Source organism: Phaethon lepturus, unplaced genomic scaffold (genome assembly GCF_000687285.1).
Source record: "Phaethon lepturus isolate BGI_N335 unplaced genomic scaffold, ASM68728v1 scaffold47706, whole genome shotgun sequence".
NCBI classification, from domain to species: domain Eukaryota; kingdom Metazoa; phylum Chordata; class Aves; order Phaethontiformes; family Phaethontidae; genus Phaethon; species Phaethon lepturus.
In genome coordinates this window covers 28,740-46,999 of record NW_010549279.1, presented here as the reverse complement: position 1 = coordinate 46,999, position 18,260 = coordinate 28,740, and the positions used below count along the sequence as shown (strand labels likewise).

General features: G+C 44.5%; 1 protein-coding gene across 1 annotated transcript in view; it reads left to right on the top strand.

Moving 5' to 3' along the window:
* Window positions 1-1,115: 1,115 nt before the first annotated feature.
* The window catches only part of LOC104623201 (anthrax toxin receptor 1-like), a gene marked incomplete at its 5' end in the record, with an annotated part of 36,205 nt that continues 19,060 nt past the window's right edge, over window positions 1,116-18,260 (top strand). Inside the window, 8 exons of the mRNA XM_010290215.1 lie at window positions 1,116-1,187; window positions 4,247-4,345; window positions 6,659-6,728; window positions 7,803-7,881; window positions 12,092-12,187; window positions 12,910-12,948; window positions 16,040-16,138; window positions 17,789-17,956. Coding sequence (XP_010288517.1) covers window positions 1,116-1,187; window positions 4,247-4,345; window positions 6,659-6,728; window positions 7,803-7,881; window positions 12,092-12,187; window positions 12,910-12,948; window positions 16,040-16,138; window positions 17,789-17,956 — 722 coding nt within the window. The remainder of the gene's footprint in view (window positions 1,188-4,246; window positions 4,346-6,658; window positions 6,729-7,802; window positions 7,882-12,091; window positions 12,188-12,909; window positions 12,949-16,039; window positions 16,139-17,788; window positions 17,957-18,260) is intronic.

Sequence of the window (18,260 nt, the reverse complement as noted above, 5' to 3'; positions counted from 1 at the left end):
ATATATCTGTAGAATCCTACATAAAAATATACATACACCTGCATTTAGAACTGACTGAAAATTAGAACATAAGATTTTCTAGAAATGTAACATTCCTGCCCCTTTTTTCTAAGTTAGGAATTTTGATTGTGTTTTAGAAAAAATAGGTAAATGGTTTGGCTTTTATTCAGTGTTATTTCTAATTTTTACAATCTGATATGAGATCATGAGGGCTTTGTGCTGCCGGTGGAAGCCAGTCATGATCAGGGCCTAGAGCAGACTGACCCACTCCTTACAGCTGTTCTTGCACCTCATAATTACCACTGTGCCGGTGATTACTGGTGATCTCGGCTTCGTTTTTGCCTTGCCAGAGGTTTAGTAAAATGCTGATAAAATGATTTCCACGTGGTGGCAATTCCATTTGTGACTCTGGCTCTCTGTGACGAAGCTATCCGGCAAGTCCGCTTATAAATTGATCTCATCACATTGTGACAGCTATCTGATGCTTAATGCTTCTTGACCCTGCAAATTCATCATCCCCAATGTGGAGCAATGTAGTTGGGTCCCTCCTGTTCGCTCTGATTTAAAGTGACCAAGACATGCAGCCGGTAAACAGGCTATCAGTGCGGAACTGGAGGTGCCTCATATCCTGTTTGACAGCGTTATTGCTTTGATTATGCTTATGGTACGCAGATGTGATTGAAAGGTTTTGCTGGATGCGGCATCCTACTGGCCACATCAACTACCAGGTGTGGATGCAAGCCGTCAGCTTCTCATCAGAGTCACGGAAGCGAAGACGACAGCGCAGCCAGCGCACACCAGCCTCAACCTACCATCTCGCTGCCAGCGCCGCCTGGTTATTTCAGTGCTGACCTTTTTTCCCTTCACTGTCTTGTCAAAAGCTACAATCTATGATCTGACAGTAACTAAGGAAGAAAAGGACGCAGCCAGAGCCAGGGCGCAAAATTAAATGGAATTAGCCATTTCAACAGGCCATCATCCGGAACACGCTAATGCTCTGGAGCATCTGAAGGGGCAGGCTTCTTAACTGCAACAACCAAATCTGGTACCAGCTGTTTACATTTCCATGCAAATCTGGTGTTGAAACTATTTTGTCAGCTTGTGTTGGTGGACAGGTCACTATCCAGTCAGTTGTTCACGACTGACTGTGCAGAGTGGCAGTGATGGTGAAAAGAACGGCATGAGAGGTAAACTGTCTTGACAAGACTAAACTTCTAGATGTAGCTTTGTTTTGTGTTGAAAGTCTCTTACTTGCTGCATCTTTTTAAAGCTGCTGAAATAGCAACCACAGAGGCTTGATTGGTAGTTGCCTTGAAGACCACTAGTTCAGGGAAAGGGAAAAAAATAATCTTAAATCCAATTTTATTTCAGCAAGCTGCTTTTATAATATAAAATTGAGAGAAGAAAAGAAGTTATGATCTTAGCTGGGTGTTCAAGTCACTATGGAGTGGACTAGCTACAAGTAAGTCTGGGGTAATGTGTGGTGTCAGGCAGGTAGCTCTGGCAGGTGGGCAGAGGCCCACTTGCCCTCAGGGCTGGCCATGACTCTCAGCTCTCCTGGCAAAAGAAGGGATGCGCATCAAGAATAACTCTCAGCAGATCAGCCGGGTTAGATGTGGCATGGCTCAAGGCATGAATCAGAGTAACTCCAGATTCTTACTGGAGTAAGAAGCAGCTGAATCTGCCCTACAGTCCATTTTTGTTTAAAGAAGTGCCCTCCACACCCAGTGGGAACCAGGAGGTACAACCCTCCGCTTAAAAAAGAGGCCTAATTCTGATGCTGGCTTTGTGCGTTTGGCTCTTGATGTGCTCAGTGAGGTCTCAAATTTAATCATCTTCCTTCTGCAAAGTGCCAAAGCATGTGTTTCGCTTTGATATGCACTCCAGTAGATATTTTGGGAGGGGAAAAGCAAAATATCCTCTCCGATTCCCATGTTCCTTGCAACCTGTGTCAGTTCAGAGCAATGCTCTACGGGGAAGTTACCACAAGGAAAACCAGAGTGTGGGTTTCCAGCACTTGATCATAACTTGGTGCATGCCCTTGTCCAGGTTACCCGGAGTTGCATTAGACCTCAATGTAGTGAGAGTGTGTTTTTGGCGAGAACAAGTTGTTTGCACGGGGAAGTTGAAGCACTCCACATCCTCATGCTAGCTTGCCTTGCAGTAACTTGATAGTGAAGAGCAGGCAGACTAAGCTGAATATGTATTTCAGCCACCTTTTGCGCCTCATGTAGTGTTTTCCAATAACAAGTCCTTCCTCCGAAGCTTACAAATAACGTGGCAGCGCATTATATGAAATGTTATCAAAAGCGAGATCTTTTATCACTAAAAATTAGGTACTGCTCCGCTCAGTCCTATCAACATGGTTTTCCTCTCATTTTTAGTATGTTGGTCAAAATATAATCGATAATGCGTGTGGACTTGTTCCTGGTTTTACTTGCTGCTAGTGGAGAACTTTTGTGCAGTTTATTCTTATTTTTCTGTGTGCACCTTGAAGATTAATGGGTCCTGTGTTGTGCTGGTATTTCCCCCGGTATTGGGCTGGTCTCGGACGCTGCTCAGCAGCTGGTGTAAGTGAGCTCTGTGAAGGACTCAGCTAAAACAGGAGATTTACGTGTGAAAGTGCAGCTTCTGCGCTTTCCCTTGCTGCGTGCCCCGGCTCTCTGCCAGCTGGCTTCTTGCAGGTAGCATCAAAGGGAGTTTCAAAAATACATGTGGCACAGAAAAAGTTTGTGATGTCTCTGCACCGGCCTGCGATAAAGGTGTTACTTCTGCGGTCACTGTAGCAGCTACAGCGCATTTGGTGACCCAGAGGGGAGTTTCGCGTGCCCCCGGTACACCTTGTGCCTGGCTTGGCGCCTGGGGCTGGCCCCAGCAGGAAGGGGACTGTGGCTCTGTGTTGGGCTCCGCCTGTGTAAAGCAAAAGGGAAGGAAGAGCAGCAAAGAGTTGTGTTGTGCTGTTACCAGAGCTCTGAGAAGTGCTACCCGTGTAAGTTACTAAGAAATAATTTTAAAAGCCTGCTGTGGAGAAGCTGAGAAACCAAACCAGGCTTCTTCATACCTTTTTCCTCAAATTACCTTTCTGACTGTCCTGGCTACACTGACTCGGGGGGGTTTCACAGTAGACATAACTCACCTGATGCTACCACGGCTTGTTTCTGTCCCTTCCCTTCTCCTGCACGTTCCTATTTCCAGCAGATGCTCAGCCAGGCAGGTCACCTTACTGATCTCTCTCGCAACAAACAGAGGGTTATTCTTCAGGGGTGTGCGCAGCGCGGTGCTGCACGATCGCTGGTGCCAGCAGCGGAGGGCACGTGCGGCTGGGATCTCACCCCTGGCAGCAGCCTTCCTCGGCTGGCTTTACCCAGGTGTGAAGCTGCTCTATCAGTAAAAAGACCATTGAAAGGTTGGCTGGAAAAACCCTGACAATGCTTTTCCTGCTTGAATGAACAAATCACAGTTGCTTATCACAGTAATGACAGAAACCACGGGTTTCCCCCCGCCGCCCCGTCAGGACTGAAGCAACGGAAGCCGAGAGCAGCTGAAGCTGAAGGGCGGGCTGAGGAGCGCCAGCGGACAGTGTGTCCGACGTGGCAGGTCTCCTCTTGTGCCACCGGTGGTTTCCGCTGCTGGGGCAGGGGTGTCGGGGAAGAGCGCAAAGAAAATTGCAGCACCTGGGTCTTCAGTTATTCCCGTGCGCAGCAGATGCCAACAGGGCTGTGCACGGGCTCAGTTCTTACCCGGACTAAAAGACTGTATTTTTCCAGGACTTTTACCAGATGCAAAGCTTCCTATCTGATTCACAGGGAGATTATGAGGGGAGTCCTGTCTGCATCCGTCTGAACGGAGCTGCTGCTGAAAGCCAAGTGCCATCTGCTGTGGAGATAGGAGGAAGGCCTCGTGCTTATGGTTAGCAAAAGTGTCTGGCCCAAAAGCCATGGAAGAACCATGAGAGTTCATCAGCTGTGTCAGGCTTATAGTGTTGCTGTGGCACCTTGAATTAAGGCACTGGGGATCAACAGGATGCCTGCGGGAACAACCTTGAGAAGAGTGTTGCTCTGTGAAGCACCAGTGCCGCTGTAGCACTCTTGACCATTGCTGCTGAATATTGAGAGTGTCAGTGTGACTGTTGTGTTTCAGGCACAGGGCAGAGAGCAGCCATTGTCATGTTGTAATCCAGATCACCCTGGAAGAAAATGCAGTATTTGAGCTATTTTTCATTACTTTTCTGTATTTTTACTTACAGAATCATTTCAAGTTGTGGTAAGAGGCAACGGCTTTTATCATGCAAGAAATATCGACCAGGTACTCTGCAGCTTCAAACTCAACGACAGCCTTACTATAAGTAAGTTTGCAGGCTGATGGAGTCCGGTGCCCACCGGGGCTGTGTCACCTCATGAATGACAGAGGTGACACAGCCCACCTCTCATCCGCGTTGGGGAGTCCTCACAGTGGGTGTGGGGGGAGCTGAGTAGGGACCTACGCCTAACACAAGCTTGAAATGCGTCTTTTAGTCAATTCTGTGACCTGTGGGCTTTGTCTCGCGAGGGCTTACGTGGGGTGTGCTGCTGCACGATGCATTTTGGCATCATTGTAATGGTGCATGGGGGTGATGCATACAGCCAGTGAGGACTGGGTATCAGGTTTTAAAGAGGGAGAAATAAAATTTCCCCCTATTCCCTTGTTTATCACCAGTAAAAAGAAATAATGCTGTCTTGATCCCCCAATGGTGTCTTCAGACTCTTCATTCACCAATTCAGGAGACATTCGCCATAAAGCAGGGCCTTCCCAGCCAGTTGCTGCTCTCATCATAACGAGCATGTAACGCGGAAGCTCGCTGTCATCGCTGTGCTAAACAGGGTCTTTTGTTTGCTGTCTCAGCAGCCAGGCAAAGGACTGAATGGCCAAAAAAGATTGAGTGTCCAGTTTCTCAGCAGTCCTCTCTCATTCCCGAGAAGCAGTGTATGTCTGGCAGGGTGAAGCATGGCGTGGGGAGGGGAGCTTTGCTCCTTTTCTGTATATGCTACCCTTGTTGGCTGAGCACAGTAGAGGCTTTCATATCCTGTTGTGGTCAGACTGGTGCCTTCCCTAGCAGTGAATTCACTTACAAGAGGGAGCACATGAATTGCTCCTTCATTTCCCATCCTAGTTGCCTACGTGGAGGCTGCATTAAATAAACTCTGGTGGTCTCACTCTCGTTCCACTTACAGACGCCCTTTGCCAGGGGTTTTTCGTGTGGTTTACCAGGTAGACAGACACTTGGTTTTTTCTTCCTTATCCCTGATGCACTGGCACCTTGACTGGACTTCACACAGTGAGTGCTGACCCGGGCCTGGAAGTACACAGGAGGAAAGCTACCTTAATTCCACATCTCCTCCGTGCTGTGTTCTCCTTGGGTTAAGTCTGCAACAGATGTTGTGATGAGATGCTGAACTATGCTGGCTGGCTTTTTTCCCCTCAAGCTGGCCCTAAAACATACCGCTGTAACTTCCATGGTCTCATCTCTGCCAGAACAAGGAAGTGGGCTTTGTCTTGAGGTGTGCTTGGGGTGCGTGAAGCATGGAAGAACAACTCTCATATCTATTGTTGCTCGAGTTAATTTTTTTTTCCTAGGTAGAAAGAGTAATCAAGCCTCTAAGGTTTAAATAAGCTGGCAGCTTTTACCAGGCCCTAATTCACTTGGGTTGGACTTCTGTGAGCCAGTCTTTCCCTGGACTAGTACCTTAGCTGCTTTGGGCCATTTGGAGCTAAGGTGCAGTCACAGCAGTGACTTGTCTGCTCTTGTGCCTCAGCTTACACACTTTTAGTGGGGTGGCATTGCAGGATTGCTGCTGGGCCTCTTCTCTGTGTTCATGGGACTTGGCTTTCTGGATGTGGCTTTTGTAAGCAACAGGATTAGCAGTGCTGACTCTTGGAGCAGCAGAGTGCAGGGAGGCCGGCGAACACCCATGGCCTCGCTTTTGACTCTGCCTGCGCCAGGCCCTTGTAAACATGGGCTGTTTCCGGATGGTGCTGCCACAGAGGTGAGTTTGGGGACAGGAAAAGCAGCAGCTAGTGCGGGACAGGTCCTCACATTAGTCATGGCCTCTCTCTGCCTGTCTCCTGTATGTGACTAACCAGGTGTTTTGGTTTGGTTTTTTTTTTTTTATTTTTCCTCTGGTGTCTGTCCACTTCAGCTCCACCCCATCTCTGTTCTTTTTCCTGGGCTCAAACAGTGCAGCCTTGGATTCTCCTCTGTGTGTGTGTATTTGGAAGTGGGTAGGCAAAAATTGAACTCTATACTTTTGACCCCTTGAGTAACTTGTGGGATCAGACTATTCAGTATAAGTAGAGTTTGCATACACTTGTGAGATAGTCAAGATGGATATTGCTCAAAGCTGGCTTCAGAATGGCTGATCATTACCATCAGGAATAGAGGTGTACTTCCATTTCTTAGCTGTACTATCTCTAGCCTGGTAAGATTATATTGGCATCAACAAGAATGGGCATCCTAGTACTTGGCTTTGTAGTCAGTACCGTTGGGGAATATTCGTACTTAGCAATGAGAGCCACAGACGAATACTATAGGTGTCATGCTTTTTGTGGGAGTGGGGACAATTTGCCTGCTTGGGACAATTTATTTTTTTCATCCCTGACAGTCATATTAATTTCTTTCCAGATGAAAAGCCGACCCTTGTTCACGATACTTACTTACTTTGTCCTGCCCCAGTGATAGAAGATGCTGGACAGTAAGTATTGCTCTCCAACACGTGTCAAGGGAGAGGGGACTTGTGGTTGAGGTTGTCATTACTGAGCGAAGGGTTCAGAATTTTGCTCAAAGTGCCAAGCTAATAAACTTTTTTGTGTGTATGTGAGGATTATCTCCATCCCCCTTGTGCCAAATCCTCTCCTAGTATGAGCCAGCACAGCTCTATTCAAGGTTGGGTCTTTAGCACAGCTTAACTAAAGGCCTTGTTAGACTATGGTCTCATATCACAGAATCATAGAATGGTGATGTCTTCTCTGTTCCTATATCCTGTTTTTTCAGACCAAAAGGTAATTGAATTCCAGGCAAACTTTTCATTTGGATTGAAGAGAGAGATGCGGGTTTTTAAGCTGTTGTAATCCTGCAGGCTCTTGGGAGACATGGCACAAGGCCCTGCCTTCCCCCCTGCGTGATCTTGTGGGTGCTTAAATACTGGGGGTGTGGGGAAATGCCTCCCTCCCCTTTCCTATTTGTGGGTGAGGGAAGGTGGTTTGGTGGGTTTTTTTGTGTTTTTTTGTTTGTTTGGTTGGTTGTTGGGTTTTTTTGCTTGGACCCTTTCTGTGATATTGGAGAAGATCTAGGACCAGGTTCTTCTTTAATTTCGCTGTCATTTCAGTGTTTTTACCCGTTAACCTCGGTGCAGGTCTTCTTGATTTACTTGGATATGAAAGAAAACACATTCTGGCTCTTTAAGCTGCAGAAGGGTTTAAAAGAAAAAAAAAAAAGCCTTACATTTTCTTGTGCTATCTAGGGTTGTATTGCAAATGTCTGAGACTTTTGTTATGACTCACTGTCCTAGTGCCCTTTGCCCCAGGTAGGATGGAGGTTTTTTAGTAAAGAGCATATGCCCCGACTCAAGCCAACGTAAAAAGATTAGCTCATGGGCAAACAGAGATACAAATGCAGGTAAGCACCTGAAGCCATGAAAATGCCTTGACTCAGCAGGACATTTTATCCATGCGCATTCATGAGCCAATGGCTAGAACACAGACAGATTAAAGGGAACAATGGATATAAGGATGACACTAAAAATAAGTGTATCTGGTTTGTGCTTTAGGGTGGTTTTCCTACAAGTCAGCATGAACAACGGGCTAACGTTCATCTCCAGCTCTGTCAGCATCACCAGCACACAGTGTGTAAGTAATTGCAATGGGGCTTGACAGAGAAACCAGTCTTGGAAAGAGACTATGGCTCTTCAGGCAAAGCCTCCTTGAGTGAGCATGAACTCTCTACAGCTTCTGCATCATGGTTATTGACTGGATCTCAGCAGTTCTTTGAAAAATAACCAAGGCTAGTTAAGAATAAATCATTATTGATGATGCATAGATCATGAGAGATTTACTGAATAAAAAATTACAACAAAAGGCACCCTACCCATTCCTATCCCAGGAAAGAGAGATCTTCAAAGCTAGGATCTGACTAGAAGGGAATCTGGGAATATGAGGGAAGTCGCATCAGGAAGCAACATCCTGTTGAGCTTTGGGAGCCCTTATGGGATTTGGGGTAGAAGGTGCAACTGCCAGGATTTGGATCTGGAAGGACCACAGCATGGAAGGTCCTCTGAATTTATATGGTTATTTTTTGGTTGGAGCTTACAGCATTTGTTCTTAGATCACCACAATTTGCCTTTACTAGTCCAGGATTTGCTACAAGATTTTTACAGTTTTAGGGACAGGATCTGGTTGCTTTTCTCTTGGTGTCATGAGGGATGACCAGAAAGAGATAGCAGCCTCAGATCCTGGGATGAGCTTCTGGATAAAAGACTGCTGCTTAGCCCAGGTGAGGGAGAATGTGCTGCTGTGGGACAGCGATGGCTGCAATATGAGCATCTCCTTGTCAAAAAGACCACCTACCCCCAGGTGGAGTATCAGGAACCAACAGCTAGAAGTGATCCTTTATCAAAATCTGATTTTAGAATCAAAGAATCAAAATGAAGAAGCTGACTGCTAGATAAGCCATCTTCTTCCTTGCCTTGGAGTAAAAATAAGTAATGCCCATAGCTGGTGCAAGCAAATACAGTAGCTAAAGATTTGGCCTTGTGCTTGTGGACTAAACAAAGTTTGCTGAAGTACCTGATAGCAAACACTTTGCATCAGAGGTGAGCTTTATTGTCAAAAGGACTTTCATAGCCTACGCCAGATGCTGTCATATTGGCTTGTAATCATTGTTGGCCTTTTCGACAGCTGCAGAACAGAAGGGCAGGAATGAAGATAGAGGCAGTGACTAGAACTTGCAAATCTGATTTTCTGATGTTTTCAGCAATGAAGCTGGGAAATCTCACATCAAATTACTGGAACAGTCTGGGGTGCAGGGACTCAGAATTTAGCAGAGATGTGTTCGCTGCTTCACCTGATTATTTTTGTTTTTCCAAAACTTTCCTCCAAATTTTCTACACTGAAGACTGATATTTTCACATTTTTTCATTCCTCTCTTCTACCTCAGGTACAATAAAACCTTTTGAATCTGCAGTGACACACAAGTGTTAACTGGTACATTTAGTTACCCATATGTAGTTTATTTCTGATGAAAACTGATGTCTTAGCCCTAGCTGGGCTTCCTGCAGGCCAGAACATGGATGGGGGAAGCTTTCCTCTCAGTAGCCTTAGGATAGAGAGAGGAATCCAATTTCCAGTCCCGTCAATCTGACAATTTTTGACCAGCCTCTTGCAGATTGAATGTGAAGGAGGCAGGGAGCCTGATCCTCAGCTGGTACACAAAAAGAGTGTCTCTCTCCAGTTATACCCCATAAGCAGGGAGGCTGGCAGTTCAGTTTCCAACTTTGTCTTAATTTCATGCGTTTTCCTCTTCTCGTTTTAGAGACTCCCTCCATTTCCTTTCCTCTCCCGTTTCCTTTTCTGTGGGTGGCAGTCAGCTGGCCTGCTCAGCTCTCCTCCCCAGCTGGCCCTTCTGTCCTTTCTGTACAGTAAGTATCTTCACTTTACTCCTAAAGCCTCTGTGTGATTCTTGTGCTTATTTCTGTTCAGCTGCATGAATTCTGCTATTGCCTTTTCGAAGTCCAGCTTCACTACGATGCTTTGTATATTTAATCATTAAAAGAGGACTCTCTAGTTTCTTGCTGCCAGCAGCTCCTGAGCTGCTGCTGGCAAACATCTCTGCGATTTAGACGAGCGCTTAGCATGGGAAAAGCAACGCCTGGGAATGAAGGCTACAAAACAAAGAGGTAATGTGTGTTTGGAGTGACAGTAGCCGTGGTATGTGCATCTGTGGTTCATGCACTGCATTGGTGCTTTGCTTGGATTTGTTCTTAAGGAGTGCAGCAATACCTCTTAAAGTTATGCTTGAAAAGTCATCCTTTTCTCAGCAAACTGACTTCACTGGGAATTCATGCTGCCCAGGTGTCTGCGTTCCAGATGCCTAAGTACTACATGGGGCTGTAGGAGGGCCAGAGAGGTCTAGCACATGTCGCAGCACTCCACCTTGGCTTTCAGCTGCTCCCTGGTTAAATGAGTAGGTGAGCTAAATAGTGTGTCCCAAAACAGGATGGTTTTTGGCATCTATAACAAGAAGCCACACAGAGCAGCGGAGGGATGGTGGTGCTGTGACACAGAGATATGGGATACTGGGCTACCTGCCTAAAAAACACGGAGTCGGAGCTGTGGTTGTGTTAGTCCCGTCTTGAACATGTCAGTCCTGACAGGACTAGGATTTGGCCTGAGAAAGAACTAGGTAGCGCCCAAATCAGACACTTGGGATCTCATCCAGACTTTGAAAAGCTGTATCAGCTGGTACTTTCTTTTCCACCTCGGCCTTTTCATTGTCTGAGGGGAAAACAAACCCAGTTGTAACAGTGAAGGGAACTCCTGTTGTAAGAAGGGGCTAAGCAAGTTTAGTTTCTGGTGAACATGACATAAGTTTCTGGTGTCATGGGAATTCAGCAAGTAGTGTCAGATTTAATAAGGTGAATCTCATAGACTTTATCCTCCATAAATCTTCTTTCTTTCCATTTATCCTCCCACCTATCCTTCTTTAAAATCTCGTACAGCTTCCTTTCTAGCCAGCTCCTATCCCCTCAGCTTGATTCACAGACCTTTCCTCAAGCTCTTTTCACATCTTCTTAGTCCCAGGCTCTCCTCTAGTTTGCTGCCAGGTTTTGCCTGTTCTCTGGTACCTCTCTTGCTGGTGAATTAAACCTCTTCTCAAACTCAGAAAATCTACCATTAAAGAGGTTTCTTATCCCAGTATAAAAGAAGCAGCTGGAGCACCATAGCTAATCTTATTCTCATCCCAGAGCCGAGTGCAGTCCAAGAAAAGAGCATGTTCTAGCACACCGCTGCCCATCTGCAAGAAACGTTTAATTTCCAAAAAACCATGTGCTCTGCATGTTCTGCAGGGGCCAAGTGGCATATGAAGACCTGCTTTCCTGTAGTCATCAGAGCAGTACACAGAGTTAATACCTCTTCTGAACACACTGATGCGAAAAGCTCCAAGTGCAAAGAATCCATCAAGATTTACCCAGGAAAATGAGAGCTGTGATTCTTTTTGGTTGCCTGGCTGCTCTGGAAAGCTAATTTCAAGTGTTAACACTTGACATTTTTTGGATTCTAGTAATTTTAAAGAAAATTTAACTTTGATGTTGAATGTAGCCCCGGAGTCCCACTGTTTTCTGCAGAGAAATAAACTCTGAAAGAATCAGAAATGCTTAAGATCAAGATTACAGCATCTCATTAAAAATAGTCCAACCAGCCCTAGGAAGCAGACCAAGAACGAGCAGTATTAAGGACTAGTTTGCGTAATCACTCAGGCTGGGGTTGCGTGTGCAGTTTGAGTCAAGAGGCAATACGGGCAGACTTGGGAGCTGATGAGGCTGAGCGTGTAAGTTGTGCTCCGTTGATGTTGAGATGCAAACAGTTACCCATATGCTCTTAGCTCCAATATTCCCATTCTTTGGATATCAGCATTTACATATTCTGCATCTCTAGTGATGAAGGGTTACTCTGCACACCTGAGAGTCTGTGGTCGTGTAGTTCGCAATGCCTCTCTGACAGTATTAAGTGATGTGTCAGCACAGATTTGGGCATGGTTTGTATACAAGTTTAACACCCTTGAATCTAGTGGGCTATAAACATACCATAATTTTATACCTCAATTATACATACACACACCACAAACAGGAGGTGCTTCCCTGAATCGTGACTTCAGATACAGATTTGTCACACCAAATACTGATGTGACCCTAATGATACCAGTGATTGACTGCACGATCTACCTGAGACCTCGTAGTGAGTGAAACGGGGCTCGTTTTGCCCAGTCTAAATGTGTAGCTTCAGGGCTCCTGCCTTTTTTGTGACATGCACGATTACTCAGAAGTAATCATCTTGTTTGCAGCTGACTGGGACCATCCTTTTCATTTCTCTCCTGATTCTCTTTCTGCTGCTGGCTCTGGCTCTTCTGTGGTGGTTCTGGCCCCTTTGCTGCACGGTGGTAAGTACAGGTTTTTATTCTTTTGACTTGGTTTCATCTCTTCTCTGTGAAAGCACAGCGTTAAAGTGTTGGAGTGGGTGGTTAACTTTGTTTAAGAAAAATGCTGCCAGGTTTGTAAGGCCCTGATTCAACAAATTACTTAAAGTGCTTGTTGAAGTCACTCTGGTCTGGGTTTTTGAACGCTGCAAGGCCTATGTGATTTTTGACACCGAATGAGAAGTTTGCGTGAGCTCGTGGACATGACCCAAGTTTCTGTAGGGATTGAGACCTCCTTAGAACAATATTTGAAACCTGCTGCAGAAAAGTGTAATGGAACTGATTTACTCATATGTGCATAAGCTGTTAACTGTCCTTTTTAGAGACAAGAGTTAGATTTGTGGGTTTTTTTTTTTATTCAGAGGAGCTGCAGATTCTGAGTGAATACTTTGCACTAGCTTAGTAATTATATGACATTATTAAGGCAGAACTGCCAGAATATGGAGCTGTATTCTGAGTTACTTTAATAGGGTACTTCTTGACTAATCAGATAGTTCAGTGTGATAGATTTAGTTTCTTGTCTGCATTTATTTTATGCCTGCTGAAAAGCAATGGGGCTAATGAGAGGATTGAATGTGGGGGAACGGAGCAGAGCAACCCATCTGTGATATGAGCAAGAAAGCAGAGAGGACAGATGGATAAACCCCACATTATCTCAGATTTCTCCCACTGCTTATATATTCCAGGTGATCAAGGAGCCGCCGCCACCTCCACCTCCAGAGCCTGTAAGTATGCTATTTTGGAGCTGTTGCACTGTCTGCAGCCGCTGTAGCATATTGTGCTGCCCAGGGAACATCAGCCCTGTGGGTGTCTTAATGACACCGTGAAGGCTGTGAGAGGAAGTCTCGTGGGTCAGGACAGTTATTTCTGCCTTCTGGCCTCTTTATATACATTCAGATTATTTCCATCCACGGGGACAATAATTGTGTACCTCAGAAGTCCACAGACCAACAGTTCCTATGGTGTTTTGCTCCTTTTGCTGCGCATCAAACGGGTTGTAAGCAAGTCCTTGCTTCTCAAGCTGTGCTGAAAGCTGTCCCTCCTCCTGTAAAGCTGCCGTTGTTCCCGGCAGGAGTTTAGCCCAGGTTGGCAGTAAGGAACAAATTCTGGCAGCTGGCAGAAAGGACAGTGAAGGCCACTTTCTTGTGGCTTTAGTACAGGAGAGGGAGACAAGAGCCTGCCCTGGCTGTGACTCTGCTGAAGAGTCACCTTTAAAAGGACATTTAGTCTTTCTCCATTTAGCTTGTGAGCTGTGTGAGGCAGGGTTGTATTTAGCTCTTTTTGGGACAGTAACACACTGACCCTGACCTCACTGACTGACCTCAGCTTAGTTTGACTGTACTAATTTCATGAAAATAATAGTAATAAATAGAAGTACCTCCAGAGAAAACTTATGCCTGCCTTTATTTTTCCTAGGCCTAGACAGTTAAATGATGGAAAAATACTTGCCTAACCCACAAGAGAAGCTTACAGTTTGCTGCTAACTTGCTGTAACTTGGCATGAATATCAGGAGGCAACCACAGCTGCTGTTTTGAGGTTGCCAGAGGCCACCATCACTCTGTATGTGATCCTGTTGCTTGTCCCAGGCAGCAGCACTGTGACTTTCGAACGGGCACCAAAAATCACGCTGGTTTTAGGGTGATTAGTGTTGTCACGAAGCACGCAATTGCAGCCGTGCTGTGTTTGGGGGAGGTTTCAGAGGGCATCGCACCCCTGCAGCAGGGTTCCCAGATGCTTTGCAATTATTCTGATCAGCAGAGATTTTAAATGCAATCAAAGAGACTGTGAGCTGACGTAAGCCTCCAGGAATAACACAGAATACAGATGTTATCCATCCCTTTACTTGGCCTTGTTTTTATCCAGTATGGATTGCTGTTTTCTTATACTTAGCACTAGCCTCCCTAGGTATGGTGACCTGCTCTTTAGCTGACGTAGTCTGGTATTGCTGCTATTAAACTGAATATAGTTATCTAAAACTTGTTCTAAACCACAAGCATTAGATTTCCCTTGCTTTTCAAAATGTATGTAGTAGCTGTTGATGTTGCTTTTCTATGTGTGCAGTGTAGGGGATATTTGATATAAATCCTTTTTCAGCTGAAAAACCTGTGCTAGATCCCATGGAAGAGGCAGGATATTTTATGTAGTACTCAAGTTCACAATGAAATCAAATATAAATGAATTAAAACTGCTGATGTAGTTCACTGGGTACTGTTTTAGATGTGGCATGAAATGGGATAAAACTTGTTTGTGTATTTGTTATACTCTTCATTAAAAAAAAACCAAAAACAAATCCAAACTAAAACAACAACAAAACCTAACACCAAACCACAGTGCCTTCCTTGTATATTTATTTCCCTGACTTACGATAAAGACAAAACAACTTCAAAAAACCTCAACCAAAAAAACAAACCAACCAAACAAAAAACCAAAAAAAACCCAAACAAAAAAAAATAACCTTACTAGTTAATGGAAGTGTCAACTCTAGTCTTGCCTGGACTTAGTAAAGAATTTGTTGGAGGAACTGACCCATGAACCATAGCTGAAAGATTCAGATGTCACTGAATAGCTGATGGAAATACCTTTCTCCAAGGCATAACCTGAGAGTTAAATAATAACAAACAAAAATTAAGGCATACTTTTTAAAAGCTGTTACTGGCTTTTGGACTCTCAATTCCTTTTATATTCCAACAGAAACATGTAGGGCAATTTTCAGAAAATGTCACCTAGTAATCTGACAACAATTTGTGTCCTTCTCTAGTATTTGGATTTCACTTGATTTTTAAATTTTTTTTTTAGTGAAAAATAAGTTCAGGCAGTGTTTCTAGGAACATACTTGTACTGATGAAAGTTAGTGGCAAGCACTGCACATGGCCAGTCCAAGAGCAGCACACACATCTGCATATCAGCATAAGGTGTAGTAATTTGTCTTTATTAAAGGGCGTGAGGGATGAATATGGTCTTGTGGGAGGCTTGTTGGGCCCTTTCCTTGGTTACGTGTGTACTTGGAGAGTATCATGTTGTGACTTTTGGCTGCCTCAACTCAGTGTAATGATAGGGAGTTTGAGAAATCCCAGTGACTTCTATCAGCTCAAGGTGATAGAGCTGGAGATGTGTTTCCAGGGTTGTCAAATCAGAAACATTTGCCAGCTTTTAGTTAAGCGAGAACAGAACAATGAAGTAAAACCCTGATTCAGGCTCTCCCACATTCCAGAAAAATAATCTGCAGTCTTTATAATTGTGGGTCAAAAACTGGATCTGAGCTTCCTGACAATTTGGAGGTGCTCCAGTCTGAGTCTGTTCAAAACTGTACAGCTTGAGCCAGACTCTACAAAGAATCAGGCAGCGTAGAATAACTGGTTACAGCTGCCATGAGAAAAGGTCTGATGCACATGTTAGAAAACTCACAGTGGTAGCTTTTTTCCCTGTTAGGTGACATTAAGTTCTAAAAGCGCAGTTAATAAACGATTTCTTTGGGCTAACTGATTGCTGCATTTTCTGCATAGCATAGTGGCAAGTCAGTATAATGTATGATTCATCTCCACTTTGCCTTCCCTTACAAGTCAGTTGTGATTTTGAAGCTCAGTGCATGTTTGACTAAATAAAAGCTGCCTGGAGAGAGGAATAGGCAATCCTCTTTGGCTTCCCTAGTTAAAATTGCAGCTGCAGAGACAAGAGACTTTTGTTATTTGTCAGCAAATAAGTATAACACAGAAAGCCAGATATCCAAGGATTGGACTGTAGGATGTTAATTTGTTTTCCATAGTTTAGGTTGTTTATGTGAGAATAGCAGTAATATCTCCCTGCCTTTCCCATAGGACTCAGATGATGAAGATGGATTGCCAAAGAAAAAGTGGCCAACTGTGGATGCATCTTACTATGGAGGTCGAGGTGTTGGTGGGATTAAGAGGATGGAGGTATTTGGCTTGTTCTTTAGCGTTGTAAAAATCAGCACGTTTAATTATAAATCGTAACAATATGTTCTTATGTGATTCTTAAAGCTACCTTGATGGACTAGAGACTGGGATTTAATTAGGGCTTGTCCATCTGATTGCACCTGCTGTCCAAGTAACAGACAGCAAGCTGCCATCATTTGCATGAATAATTAAATGATTCTAATATTATGAGACAGAAAATTTGCAGATTAAGAAGTGGGATAAGCACCAAAAGAAGTTTTGATTTACTGAACCAAACCCTTCAGTGCAGTTGGGTCCAGTTCTCGTGTCTCAGGCAGAGCTACACTGCTTTTGAGTATTTGAGGGTGCCATCTACACTGTGCCTGGCTGGCTGGAAACAGTTGGTTTGGGGAATTTAAACCACTGATTTTTCTTTCTTTTCCCTCTTTTTTCTTTTTTTTGTTTGATTTTGGGTTTGTTGGGGGCTTTTTTTTGTTGGGGTTTTTTTTTTTTTTTTTTTCTGTTGAGCATTAGCTCGTAATGCACATCTGTGTTGAAATTAGCTAACGAATCAAATCGTGCCCTGGGATTCATGCACAAGCCAGTGCTTATGTGTACAGTTACTGTGAAAGAAATCTGCCTTGTGCTGTCCTATTGCATATATTCCAGAGAGTCAGTGCATAATGCTATGATCAGCTGATAACTCCTGTAAATAACCATGTTAGTGAAATCCAATCAGTATTCCTAACCATGGATAATACAAAGCAGGGAATTGTCACTCACCTGTATCAGCTGAGGGCCTAATGAAACTCCCACTAGATCTAACTGGCAGCTGAGAGAGAGGGGCTAATGTAATCCATCTGAGGATCTGGACCAAACTAGGGCTAACAGAATGAAAGTGATGGCTTCCCAGCAAGTCTCTACAAGTCTGCAGTTGAAGTATTGCATCTTAATATCCTTAACCATTTCCCTTGAGAGAATTTTATCATTGATGCTGAGTAACCCTATGGATTGTATATTGCCCTTGAATGCAGGATCACATTTCTGTTTGAGGTAAGTCAGACAACAAAATCAGAATTTCAGCTTGAAAAAAATAGCATATAGTGTGTGAAGATAAAGTTACTGACCTCTCTTGTGACTGTGCGAGGTCATCTTTGGAAGGGCTGTTCTTAGCAGTAGCTGCACAAGTTTGAGGGCTGATAAACCGTTGACGTGCTTGTCCATTGACCCTTTTTTCACTTTTGAACTGAACCACAGGGGCTGCTTAGGGCTAATTGTAAAGACTGCCTACCTTCAGCTGGTGGTGCTGCTCCCTGCTTTTTGCATGAGGCAATGGGAAGTGTATTACACCTGTGTCCTATCAGAGCTGGGCAGAGTGCTCCAGATTTCCCTTGGAAATGGGTTAATCTGCCCTGAATGCTGTGAGGTCCCACAACACCTTAGGTTACTGGAAGGTGCAAAGATTACTGGTTCAAGCTGCATTTGAGTGAGACTGTTGGACTCTTAAATGTGTATTTCTGATTACAGTGGGAGTTTGGTGCCTTCATAAATTTGGTTTCACGTCTGGTGCCACTGGGTTATCTGGGGGGACTAGATTAATGGCTGTGAAAACTATCTGCTGGTGGGAACTGCTGAAGTGTCTCTACTTACAGTGTGCTCTCCTGACTTCAGGTGCGATGGGGAGACAAGGGGTCAACAGAGGAAGGAGCAAAATTGGAGAAACCCAAAAATGCTATTATTAAGTTGCCAGAACAGGAGTATGAGCCATGGGAACCCAAGCCGAAAAAGCCCCATGTAAGAAAACCAACTTCCCAGCGGAAATGGTACACTCCGATCAAGGTAATGCATCTGCCCCTCACTTAAGTCTCTTACATCACTTGTGTTACTACATCCTGCTTCCTTAGCACAGCCTTTCTTACAGCGGAGCTGGGAGACCTTATTTAGAAAAATGGCCAGTAACCCTCAACTTTGCCCATATCTTGGAACATGCATTTCACCTGGCACCGTGTGGCCATGGCTTTTTGATGAAGACTGGAGGGTGTGGGGGGGCATGAGTAGAGACTTTCCCTCTCTCAGCTCGCATCTTCTTTTCAAGTACTTTTGCACAGCCTGGATTGCAACAGCAGCTATCTTGACTCGTAGG